General features: G+C 35.6%; 1 protein-coding gene across 4 annotated transcripts in view; it reads left to right on the top strand.

The window, feature by feature from the left end:
* ADK (adenosine kinase) overlaps window positions 1-12,567 on the top strand; it is a 487,490-nt gene that overhangs the window by 170,608 nt on the left and 304,315 nt on the right. For all 4 annotated transcript variants that reach the window (XM_082854024.1, XM_082854021.1, XM_082854023.1 and 1 more), the window contains exon 4: window positions 5,758-5,836. In XM_082854024.1, the coding sequence (XP_082710150.1) occupies window positions 5,758-5,836 (79 nt within the window). The remainder of the gene's footprint in view (window positions 1-5,757; window positions 5,837-12,567) is intronic.

The following is a 12,567-nucleotide window of genomic DNA, read 5'->3' as shown; positions in this document are numbered from 1 at the left end:
ATGCTGGAGGTTCTAGTGTGTGCACTAAGGCAGGAAAAGAGGAGAAAACATTTTTTTCCTTATTCACAAATTATGACTATATATGTGTGGCAAAAACAGAAGAATCATTGCTATTAATTAGAGATGTTGGCAACTTGCTTGGATAAAAAAAATTGATGTAAAGACTATATTTCTAAATACCAGCAACAAATAAAAATTAGGCTTAAACAAATATCATTTACAGTACTGTTAAAACATAGGAAGTATGAAGTTGTGACTATAAGAGATGAGCAGGATTTATGGCACAAATTATGAAACTAATAGATGTTAAAGACCTAAATAACTATACTGTGGTATATACCGTAATCATGGATTGGATAGTTGTTGGGGGCGGGGGCTAGCTTCATGGATCTTAGTTGTGCACCATGTCGGCTACAAGTGGACAATTTAATATTGGAAAGATATCACTTTTGCGTGTGTGTGTGTTGTGTGTGTGTGTGTGTGTGTATATATATATATATAATTGCAATCCTAGTCAAAATTCTGACAAGTTATTTTTTGGAAATGGACATCTAGTTGTGCATTTATGTGGAGGTCCAAGAGGGCCAAGAATAGTCAAAGCACTCATGAAGAACATGAAGAGAGCACTTGTCCTTCCATTAAGACTGATAAAACAATAATATCTAAACAGAAATGGAATTTTTGCAGGGGTAGGCATATAGATCAATGAGTCAGAATAAAGAGCCCCCCCTTCTCTCTCTCTCTCTCTCTCTATACACACACACACACACACACACACACACACACACACACACACACACACATATAGTTGTCTGTCTATTTGTCTGTCTGTCAGTCTTTGGTAGTGGTGATGGTCATGGTAGTTACACAAGCGCTGAATTTCAAAATACTGTTTTAAAATTGTATATTTATTTCAGGTACCTTTAAGGAATTTATAAAAAATAAAACAGAACTAAAAATGAAGAAACAATTTAAAAAAACCTTCCCTTCTTCTCCACTGCATACAGGGGCAAACACTAACAGGTTTTTTTTTTTAATTAAAAAAAAATCAATTAATTTATTTTTGGCTGCGTTTGGGTCTTCGTTGCTGTGTGTGGGCTTTCTCTAGTTGCAGCGAGCAGGGGCTACTCTTCATTGGGGTGTGCAGGCTTCTCATTGCAGTGGCTTCTCTTGTTGCGGAACACGAGCTCTAGGCGTGGGGGCTCAGTAGTTGTGGCTCGCGGGCTTAGTTGCTTCGCGGCATGTGGGATCTTCCCGGAGCAGGGCTCAAACCAGTGTCCCCTGAATTGGCAGGCGGATTCTTAACCACTGTGCCACCAGGGAAGTCCAACAGTTTGTTTTTAATAGTTTACTGTTATAAATATAAATAATGTAGTTATGCCCCATTTTTTGAATTAACAGTTACTTATCTATTGACTCATCTGAAAGCTGAAGAATATAGTGCACATACACTGTTTTTTCTCCTTTTTCCTGCCTCATTGTCTTACTTATGTTATTTTAGATATTTTAATTTTTCTACTGACTTATTTATTTATTTGTTTGTTTATTTATTTATTTTAAAGCTTAGGGAAAGTCAAGAGACTTCTTTGCAACAGGATGGAAATTTTATTTTATTTATTTATTTAAAATAAATAAATAAATTATTTTTGGTTCCGTTGGGTCTTCATTGCACACGGGCTTTCTCTAGTTGTGTCAAGTGGGGGCTACTCTTCCTTGCGGTGTGCAGGCTTCTCATTGCGCTGGTTTCTCTTGTTGCAGAGCACAGGCTCTATGTGCACGAGCTTCAGTAGTTGTGGCACACAGGCTCAGTAGTTGTGGCGCATGGGCTTACTTGCTCTGCGGCATGTGGGCTCTTCCCAGACCAGGGATCAAACCCGTGTCCCCTGCATTGGCAGGCGGATTCTTAACCACTGCACCACCAGGGGAGTCCCGTGACTTTATGACTTTAAACAGTTTACTTAAAGCCTCTTTTTAAAAAGTTGGTCATTAACACGAGATACTTGTGGACTCTTTTCAAATGAAGGAATGAGAATAAGAAAAGTTTTCATCTCTCCATTCTTCCATCTTCAAAATGTCAGTGTTATAGATGATGTTTTTACAATCTGTTTTATAAGTATAATTAAATGTTACATATTTTATCTCTGCATAGATTCAAAAGTTGAAAACCAAACAAAACATCATTACTGAATAACTAGGTAGATATTTTTCTCTGTAGAACAAAGTAGTGTGATTGAATCAACTCTTAGAAGAGAAAATACAATCCTTTGTTATTAAAATTTGGACTATGTAAGGGAGAATTTTACATGAAAAAAATGTAATAGACCCTCATTTAAATTTCTTTCGAAATACTTACACTTTTCCAAAGTCATACACAGTTGTCACGTTTTCCTTTTTTTTTTTAAACCCCATGCAATTTTTTTTCTTCCTCCCTTTCTCCTTTCCTTTCTTTCTTTCTTTCCTGGCCGTGCTGCAGGGCTTGTGGGATCTTAGTTTCTTAGTTCCCCGACCAGAGATTGAACCCGGGCCCTCAGCAGTGAAAGCACCAAGTCATAACCCTTGGACCATCAGGGAATTCCCCCTTATGTTTCTTTCTGATTTATACACCAGCATAGAATATAGTAGTTCTTTGTCTTTTAGCTTCCTGTATTAAGTCTGATGTTATTCTGATTCTTATTCCTTTTTATGTAGTGTGTTAGTTTTCACCCCAGAAGCTTTTAAGGGTTTCTCTTAATATGAGGGTTCTGAAATTTAACAAGGTATGTCCAAGTGTGGATTCCAGTCCCTACTTCCAAGTATAATTGCTTGGTGTTTAGAGATATCTGAATATTATATATATATATATTTTTTCTCTTTTGACGACTTCTTTTTTTCCTAGTGTTTCTTTCTTACCCTTTATTATCTCTGTTCTCCTTTTCTGTCATTCATGTTAAATGGTTCTTGGACCATCTAATTCATTCTCTGTTCCTTTTAAGTTTTCTTTCATACTTTTCATCTCTTACATTTTTGATCCAATTTCTGGGTATTTTTCTTAATTTGAGTTTCGTTCTCTTCATCTTTTTAAAATCTGTGTCCATTTTAATTGCTTAGGTCATTGATTCAACTATTAATTTAAAAAATTCAATGGTGGTAAAGTTAATTTATAGCAACTCTGTTATTCTCTAATTGTTCTTTTGTCATATAACTAGACAGGTAGGTTTCCCCGAATTGTCTCTGAGAAAAAACTAGGCAGAAAGTGAAAAACAGTGTGAGAGTTCCTCAAAAAGTTAGACTTAGGGTTACCATTTGACCCAGTAGTTCTACTCCTACGTATATACCCAACAGAAATGAAAATGTTATATCTACACAAAACCTTGTACATGAATGTTCATAGCAGCATTATTCCCAATAGCCAAAAGATGAAAGCAACCCAAGTGTCCATTGTTGGATGAAGGGATAAACAAAATATGGTATATCTATAATGGAATGTTATTCAGCAATAAAGAGGAATAAAGTACTTATATATGCGTATATGATAACATTTATTTTTACTGTGTATATGCATTGCTTCTACTAAAGAGTTAAATATTTTTAAATGTAGACTTATACTACTGATAGATATTCATATATTTCAATTTAGAAATATTAAGTAACCAAAACATATGCACATATGCACAATATAATCCAAGAAAAGTGCAATATATATATATGTATACTGCAAACAAAATTATCCAATATACATGTGTAGTAAAAAGGACCTGGAAGTCTACAACCAAGGTGTTAACAGTGGTTCGCTCCAAAGTACAAGCAATTATGGATCTCTTCCAGCTTTTGGTGGGTGTTGGCATTCCTTGGCTTCCTTGGCATATGGCCATATCACTCCAATCTCTGTCTCCATCTTCACCTGGTCTTCTCCTCTCTGTCTTCTCTTTTGTCCGTTGTAAGAAGACCTGGCATTGGATTTAGGGTTCACCTGGGTAATTCAGGAGGGAGGATCTACCTGAAGATCCTGAACTTAATTATGTCTGCAAAGACCCTTTTTTCAAATAAGATTACATTCACAGGTTCTGGGGGGACATATCTTTTTGGAGAAATTGGCTTTTGAAAGTGGAATGGCCTCAAACGAACATGGCAGTTGATCACTGTATGTTTACTTTGTCTATTCATTCTTCCTCTCTCCTCCAATCTCTCATATCACTCTTAGTTGTTACATAGTTCAGAAAGTAATTAGAAGAGAACATTTCCTAAACTACCGCAACTAGCCACCTATCTGCATCTGGGACTGTGTACTTTGTTTTCTCTCCTGTTAGTATTAGGTGAATATTATTAGTGGTATACAAATACTGCTGTTAACATTTTGGCAGGTTTGCTAATTGTGTTTATTGGCATCTCAGGGTTTTATAGATGGGATCTGAAGGCAATTGGAAGTACGGAAGTGGGTATAATAACTGTGTTTTTCCTACTCCTAATGTAACCATTTCTGTATTTATCTCTTTTTATATTTTGAAGTTCTGTGAAATGTTTAATTTGAGTAAAAAGATCTACTTCCATACTTAAAAATTTAAAGTTTTGAAAATACTTTCCAAGACTGGCATCTTTTTTGAATACTCTATTCACATCCCAATCTCTCTCTTCTTTGACTGATCTTCTGTAGCACTTGCTGTCTACGTTGCATACATTTTGTTGGTTGATAACTTGGTATTTAAAATTTTTCTTTTTCATGTGTATTCATCCTTTTGTTCCCTCCAAGGTCGTAAATCCTTTGAAATTAAAGTCTATACGTATGCCCTTTGGTTATCTCCGACAGCATCTAACATGTTAGAGACATGTAGTAGGGAATATTGACTTATGATCTGGATTATTAAAATGCTGTGTAGTTTGAGACTTATTAGAATCAGTATCCATAGCCCGTTGTCTGGGTACGTGTAATTTAGGGGTTTATATGGATCATCTTGTATGAAAAGTTTTATGTATAGTTAGTATATGTATTTTCCTGAAGAGAAGTTCTCTAGCTTTTATCAGATGCCAAAGTAATGAAGTATCAAAGGTTTAGTTCATCTCTCTCTGTCCCTGTATTTGCCAGATACAGAAATTGTGTCACTAAGCAACTTTCCTAGAATCATACAACCCAATGTAATTTCCCAATTCTTTAAGTTATAAAGTAATAGCCTTTATGATATCTAAAACTTTTAGAACTTATTAGAATATACATTTGTAAGGATTTTAGAGTTCAGTACTTAATATAGGAAGATATGCATTGCTTATAAATAATAATTTATAAAGTTGTTTTTATCTTCTTTTTAGTTTAATGGCTAATTATGGTCAGCCTATATATTTTAAATTCTTATAGTTGTACACTTGTGGAAAAAATTTCTTAAGTATGGAAATTTAGCAAAGTTGTTTTTTTTTTTTTTTTTTTTTTTTGCGGTACGTGGGCCTCTCACTGTTGTGGCCTCTCCCGTTGCGGAGCACAGGCTCCGGACGCGCAGGCCCAGTGGCTATGGCTCACGGGCCCAGCCGCTCCGCGGCATGTGGGATCCTCCCAGATCGGGGCACGAACCCGTGTCCCCTGCATCGGCAGGCGGACTCTCAACCACTGCACCACCAGGGAAGCCCAGCAAAGTTGTTTTTTATACAACATTTTAATTCATTTATTCAACATAATTATGTAGTTCAAAAAGTTTCACTAAATGTGATTTAACGAACTTCTAATCAGAAAAATTTGCATTGTGACAACTGACAAATGCTAACTTACTTTTTTCTACTGTGATTTCCTTTTAGGTTTGATGAACTTGTAAAAAAATTCAAAGTTGAATATCATGCTGGTGGCTCTACCCAGAATTCAATTAAAGTGGCCCAGGTTGGTTAATTATTTTAAAGGTGATAAAGAAATGGATTCAGAATGATTCTAGACTTTTGGTCATTGTGCATAATAATTCCAATCTATATTTGTTGCTATAGAATATTTCTGTTGGTTTTGAATGTTTATTATTCATTTCTTCTTAATTTCCTGTGGAATCCTTTGATTATTATTTTATATTTCATGTTATTGATTTGTAGAAATTCTGCATATTTTATAGATAGTATTCTTTTTTATTCTGTAAATTCGAAGTATTCCTTATTTGTCATTTGTACTTTAACTCTGCTGATCATGTCTTTTACTTTTCCAAAGTTCTTAGTTTTTTCAAGTATAGTTAAACTTTATGGCTTCTGCATTTCATATAATACTTAGAATGGAATTCTTACAACAAGATACTATAAGTTTTCTTGTTGTATATATAAATACATATATACCTATATATCTACATAGTTGTATGTATGTATGTATAAATTTATGTATCTGTGTCTATATCTATATACGTCTTCCAGAGGGTAATTGGATAAACTCATTTTGACGTATACTCTACAAGTTACCAGCGTGACCTAATTTTAAGTGGGAGCGTTAGTGTTCTATTTAAAGTTCCAATTATGAAGGACATGAAAAAGCTTTACAAACTTCTGGTTCTTGCCTCTACGATTTGTAAACTAGCTCAAAATCCCACTAACTGCAGTCAAAGGTCAACTCTGATGGACTCAGGTCATTTTGATTTTTTTATTGATTAATGCTTTCCCTTTGAATTGTAATTATGGGCCAGAGAAGTGGAAAATTGACAAACAAAGGTTGAACAATTTCTGGTTTTTTAAACTAACTTTTATTAGATTTAGACTTACACTGTATAATTATCCTGCATACTTCCAAAGCTCAAATTTAATCATAGTATTAAAATATTGTAGGTTGTAAAATATTGTGTGTAGTGGCCTGAGGAGATGAGGTCTTTGTATTTGTCAGCTGATTTTGTTTGTTTGTTTGTTTAACATTCCGGTGGTCACTTTGTGAGCTCAGGTTAATGGAAAAAAGACAGTTTACTTCTGTATTAGTTTTCTCAGGCTGCCGTAACAAAATACCACTGACTGGTTAGCTTCAACAACAGAAATTTATTTTATTACAGTTTTGGAGGCTGATGCCATCTAAGATGAAGGTGCTGTCAGGTTTGGTTTCTCCTGAGGCCTCCTTCCTGGCTTGTAGATGGCTGCCTTCTCACTATGTCTTCATGTGGAGGTGGGGTAGTAGGGGGAGCGTTCGGTTCTCCAGGAACCAAATCAACTGTATCTTAGTCTTGGATTTTCCAGCCTCCAAAAAAATTTTTTTTGTTGTTCAAGCCATGCAGTCTATAATATTTTGTTATGGCAGCCTGGGCGGACTAAGACAAGTTATATACCCAAAAGAATTGAAAGCAGAGTGTGGAAGACATACATGTAAACCCATGTTCATAGCAGCATTATATTCACAATAGCTAAAATGTGGAAGCAACCCAAATGTCCTTCAGTGAATGAATGGATAAACAAAATGTGATATATGCACACAATGGTATATTTTTCAACCTTAAAAAATAAGGAAATTCTACCACATACTACAATATAGGTGAATCTTGAGCATATATACTAAGTGAAATAACCCAGTCACAGAAGGACTAATGATGATGATTCCAGTTATATGAGGTACCTAGGTTAGTCAAATTCATAGAGATGGGAAGTAGAATGGTGGTTGCCAGGAGTTGTGGGAGGGGTAAATGAAGAGTTACTGCTTAATGGGCATAGCGTTTCAGTTTTACAAGATGAAAAGAGTTGTAGAGATAAATAGTGGTGATCGTTGTACAACAATGCAAATGTACTGTATGCTTTAAAATGATTAAAAAGGTAAATTTTGTATATACCTGTTTTACTACATTTAAAAAATAAATCGAAAATAGATTCTAGGAATGCTTCAAAAGGGAGTGATATCAACTTGATTCAAGTTACAAATTTCATTTGTTTATTCAATAATCAGTGAGGCGACATAACAAGTCAAAAGCATGGGCTTGCTCTTGGGGCCATGGGAGTCCATTAGAACTGGGTTTGAGTTCAAGCTTTGTCACTTTATTGGCTATGAAAGCATGAGCAACTTTTATGGGCCTTTCACCTGTAAATGGAGGTTAATGCTTATTGCAGGTGGAAGTTGTAAGGATTTATGAGATAATGAATGTTTTAAAAAATTATGCTTCTTTTTGTTTTAATTAATTAATTTATTTATTAATTTTTTTTGGCGGTGTTGGTCTTTGTTGCTGCGCACAGGCTTTCTCCAGTGGCAGTGCACGGGCTTTCTCTAGTTGCGGTGAGCGGGGGCTACTCTTCATTGCAGTGCGCAGGCTTCTCATTGCAGTGGCTTCTCTTGTTGCAGAGCACGGGGTCTAGGCATACGGGCTTCAGTAGTTGTGGCACGTGGGCTCAGCAATTGTGGCTTGCCGGCTCTAGAGTGCCGGCTCAGCAGTTGTGGCGCACGGGCTTAGTTGCTCCTTGGCATGTGGGATCTTCCCCGACCAGGGCTCGAACTCGTGTCCCCTGCATTGGCAGGCAAACTCTTAACCACTGCACCACCAGGGAAGTCCCTATCCTACTTTTCAAAAGAAAGTTTGGAAAGTTTGGAAAGGGCCTTTTCCCCCCCCATTTTTCTGAATTTTCTTCATCTTAACAGAATGTAAATTGACCCATTCATGGACAGAACAACCAGTTTTTTGGCTCTTATTCACATAAAAATACTTATTTCAATCTAGTCTTCAGTTGAACATCTTGTTTGGGTTTTTAGTTCCCCTACTATTTTGAGAGGGCTTTTCTTTAACATCTGATTGATGATTCAACTACATAATTGCCCAGTTATAATTTATGACTCGGGTAACCACAGAGTTTTGAAAAACATTCCTTTAGAAGTACTTTTCTTTAGAAGGAGAATTCTTCAGATTTTCCTTGGCAGTCATTAATAGGAAGAACTGATTCCTTTGTACATAAAGCAGATATTTGTTGGGCATCTGCTATGTGCTAGTCATTGTGCTAGGTAGTAGCTGGTAACATAAGCTATGTCATCTAAATTTTAAGTAAAATGTGATAAAATATTTAGAGCCTTAGAGTGAACAATCTTGATATAATCTTGCTTGAATCTATTGTGGTGAATGAATGAGGTTGAGCTTTACGCTGTTTAAGAAGTCTATCCAGGGACAGCCCATCCGGGAAGGTTCTGGTTTTTGTTTTCTGTTAATGCACTTGATTGGTTGGTTTTGGGGTTTTGTCTTCTTTTCTTATTCATTTATGTTCTCCTTCACCTCTGAGAACAACTGGATTACAGTCTTCCATTTTCTCTATCACTCTAGGTTACTGAAAAAGCAAATACTGCACAACAAATACCAGTTCAGTGTGGCTACACTAACTGAATGTATGCTAGGTGCTGTGAACTGTAGATCTAAAATTAGGGCCAAGAATAAGAGTAAGAATTCAGTCATCATCAAAGTATTCATAAACCATTTTTTTTACGATTTTTTAAATTTTTTGATGTGGACCATTTTTAAAGTTGTTACTGAATTTGTTACAATATTGCTTCTGTTTTATGTTTTGGTTTATTGGATGCAAGGCATGTGGGATCCTAGCTCCCAGACCAGGGATTGAACCTGCACCCCCTGCATTGGAAGGCAAACTCTTAACTGTTGGACCGCCAGGGAAGTCCCTATAAACCATTTAATTCTATATGTTTTTCGTTAGCATATGCCACCTGTAATACGTGTTTTTTGTTACAGGTATTTTGAAAATAGTTTAGTTCTTCTGTAAAGACAAGAATAATAACAAGGTAGATGAAATTCATAGATAGTAACCTGGTAGGTTTTAAGACTGAGGCAAAACTCATAGGATATTTTAAGTATAGATAGTAAATAAACAAGTAGCTTGGGAAACAGGCAAAGTTGATACAATTTGTTAAATATAAATAGCAAGTAAGTTTGTTACCTGTAAGACTGCTAAAGACAGAATAAAGAAAACCTGTGTTGTAACAAACAAGAGTATTACTGATACACAGAAAGAGATGGAAAGACCATATTATGATCATATACCACTAGGCTCACTTCTCCAAAGATCACTCATTAGTGAAACTTACTATGTTATCATTCTAACCCCCACATGCATATAACCCAGGAAAGGCAAATAAAGCCATGGCTGTTCAGGCTCTTTTCCAAAGTGTTCCTGATTTTTAATATCTCCCAGGGACTCCTGTCTGTAGGCCCCCTTGCTCAAACTGTGGCCCTGTTCTCATAATGATACCATCATCATCAGGGAAGACAGATGAGGTGAAAAGCAGATGATGTTTGAACATTCAGGCAGTGTGGTCCTTATACTTGTTTGCACCCTGTGTGTTAACTTACTCCAACTCTCTCCCTTGCTTCTTGTGTTTTAAATGGATACATCTGTGTTAAGCATCTTAATTTGGTTGGTAGGCCCTTTCCGTTCTGTGTCCTCTGGGATAGTTTGCTTACTTGGAGTCTACCAGGGCTTTAAGATAATTTCCCCACATCACACCAGGTTTAGATCGATTTTTCCTTGTTCGGTAGTTTAACAACAATAACTCTCATGGTAGCTATGGAAAAATATGCTGAAACATTGAAAGAGAATGTTACTTGGCAAAAATCATCACCTCTATGAAAGAAGAACTGGAAGTCATATGAAGAGTAAAGGTTAACATTGACAATGTAGAGCTCATTCTGTCAGATCTTACCAACAATCATACTTTGATATATCAAGTGATGTGACAAATCATGTCAACAAGAAAATGTTCCCATTGGCTCTTAGATAATTTAATTTGTTAAAACATGTTTTTGAAGATTTTAATGAAACCACAAGCTATCATGTCCAAAGATATCATGTCCAAATATAATTTCTAGACTTTTCTCATCTACATATTTGACAGACAATGCAAATTTAAATTTTGACAAATTCTATTCAGTGTAAACTTATTAATGAAAATATTTTATCTTCTAAATATCCTGTACACCTTGTATACAACACTGCTAAAAAAAAAAAGGGATGTGATTTGCTTACCTATGATATTGATGCTTTCATAGTGAACATTTTTGGTCACTTTTCAGTTTTTTAAAAAGTACAGATGCACTTAATGTGATTTTTGACTTAAAAAAATGGAAGGAGATAGCCTCCTTGGACATGTGCCTAAAAGATGGCTATAATTGTTGCTGGACCTAGAAAATATGTCCTGCAGAGTAATATTTTTAGAATGTGAGACAAGAAGAATGTCCTTATCTAATGTGGCAATACATTGAAGATGAGAATTCAGAGAAAGATTACAGTAAAACAGAAATTTATATGCCATTTCTCCAAAAGTGTTTGATGATATTTGAAGAGGCCATAAGGAGGCTAGGAAAAACTCATACAACAAACAAATGATTCATTTTTGTGTAATATGACTGCTTTATATCTCAAGAGGGGGGAAAGTTTACTATAGAAGGGCAGCCAACTTAAATAGGGCTTTCTCAATGTCTTTACTAAAACTGTAAGTTACTTGGACTCCAACTTTGATAACAGAAATTGCAATCACCATTGTGGTTTGGAGTATTTTGAAATAATGTTCATTTTAGGCATGGATAGTATATGTAATGAATCTGTAACTGCAAAGGACATGATTGAATAAGCAGTTGGAATACCAAAACAAGAATTTAGATAGATTCAAGGTAGATGAATATTTTGTAGAGCTAGAAACTAATTCTTGTATATCTAAATGCCTGCTATTGCTAGTAAATAAAATCCTAAGTATTCCATGCTCAAATGCTTTTGTTGAAAGAATGTTTAGCTTGATGTCATCATGTTGGACTGACACCAAGAATGTGGAGATATCAGCAGAGCCATAAGTCAAAGTGAAATTTATTTTTAACTATATTCAGTTTTACCACACGTTAAAGAAGGTATCCTATGGTTTTAATCAGTTCAAAGAAGTATTATTGGAAAGGAAACACACAGAGTTAAAATATTCTTTTATTTCATGGGACAAAAAGGAACACATCATTGTTATTTTTTTCTAAATTTTGGTAACATCTGTTTAATCCAACTGTACTTACTCTTCTTTTTAAAAATCTTATATTTATGTACGTTAAGAACATACAATATGGCCTATAGAAATTTAAATACGTAAAAAGAGTTTTAAAAAGTTAAAATAAGTTGCTATATTTATTTAAACAAAAGAAATGATTGTTATGTTTACCCATACATACACTGTTTAGTTAGTCCTTCTTTTAATTATTACTAAGTGCCACTTGTTAATTATTCATATTGTTTCATTTAAATAATAGCACTTGGGCTTCCCTGGTGGCGCAGTGGTTGGGAGTCCGCCTGCCAATGCGGGGGACACGGGTTCGTGCCCTGGTCCGGGAGGATCCCGCGTGCTGTGGAGCGGCTGGGTCCGTGAGCCGTGGCCGCTGGGCCTGTGCGTCCGGAGCCTGTGCTCCGCAGTGGGAGGGGCCGCAACAGTGAGAGGCCCGCATACCGTAAAAAAAAAAATAAAAAAAAAAAATAAATAAATAAATAATAGCACTTATGTAACAGAAGAGGAAATAATACAGAATAGTGTATAATTTCAGTTAAGTACTGAAATAATAACCATGGACTGGGTGGCTTAAACAAGAGAAATTAATTTTCTCACAGATCAAGGAAGCTTAGAAGTCTAAGATCAAGGTGTTGGCTACTATGGTT

This window comes from Leucopleurus acutus, assembly GCF_964270905.1.
Source record: "Leucopleurus acutus genome assembly, chromosome: 14".
NCBI classification, from domain to species: Eukaryota; Metazoa; Chordata; class Mammalia; order Artiodactyla; family Delphinidae; genus Leucopleurus; species Leucopleurus acutus.
The sequence above is the reverse complement of the archived record's forward strand: the minus strand, read 5'-3'. Positions and strand labels throughout refer to the sequence as shown.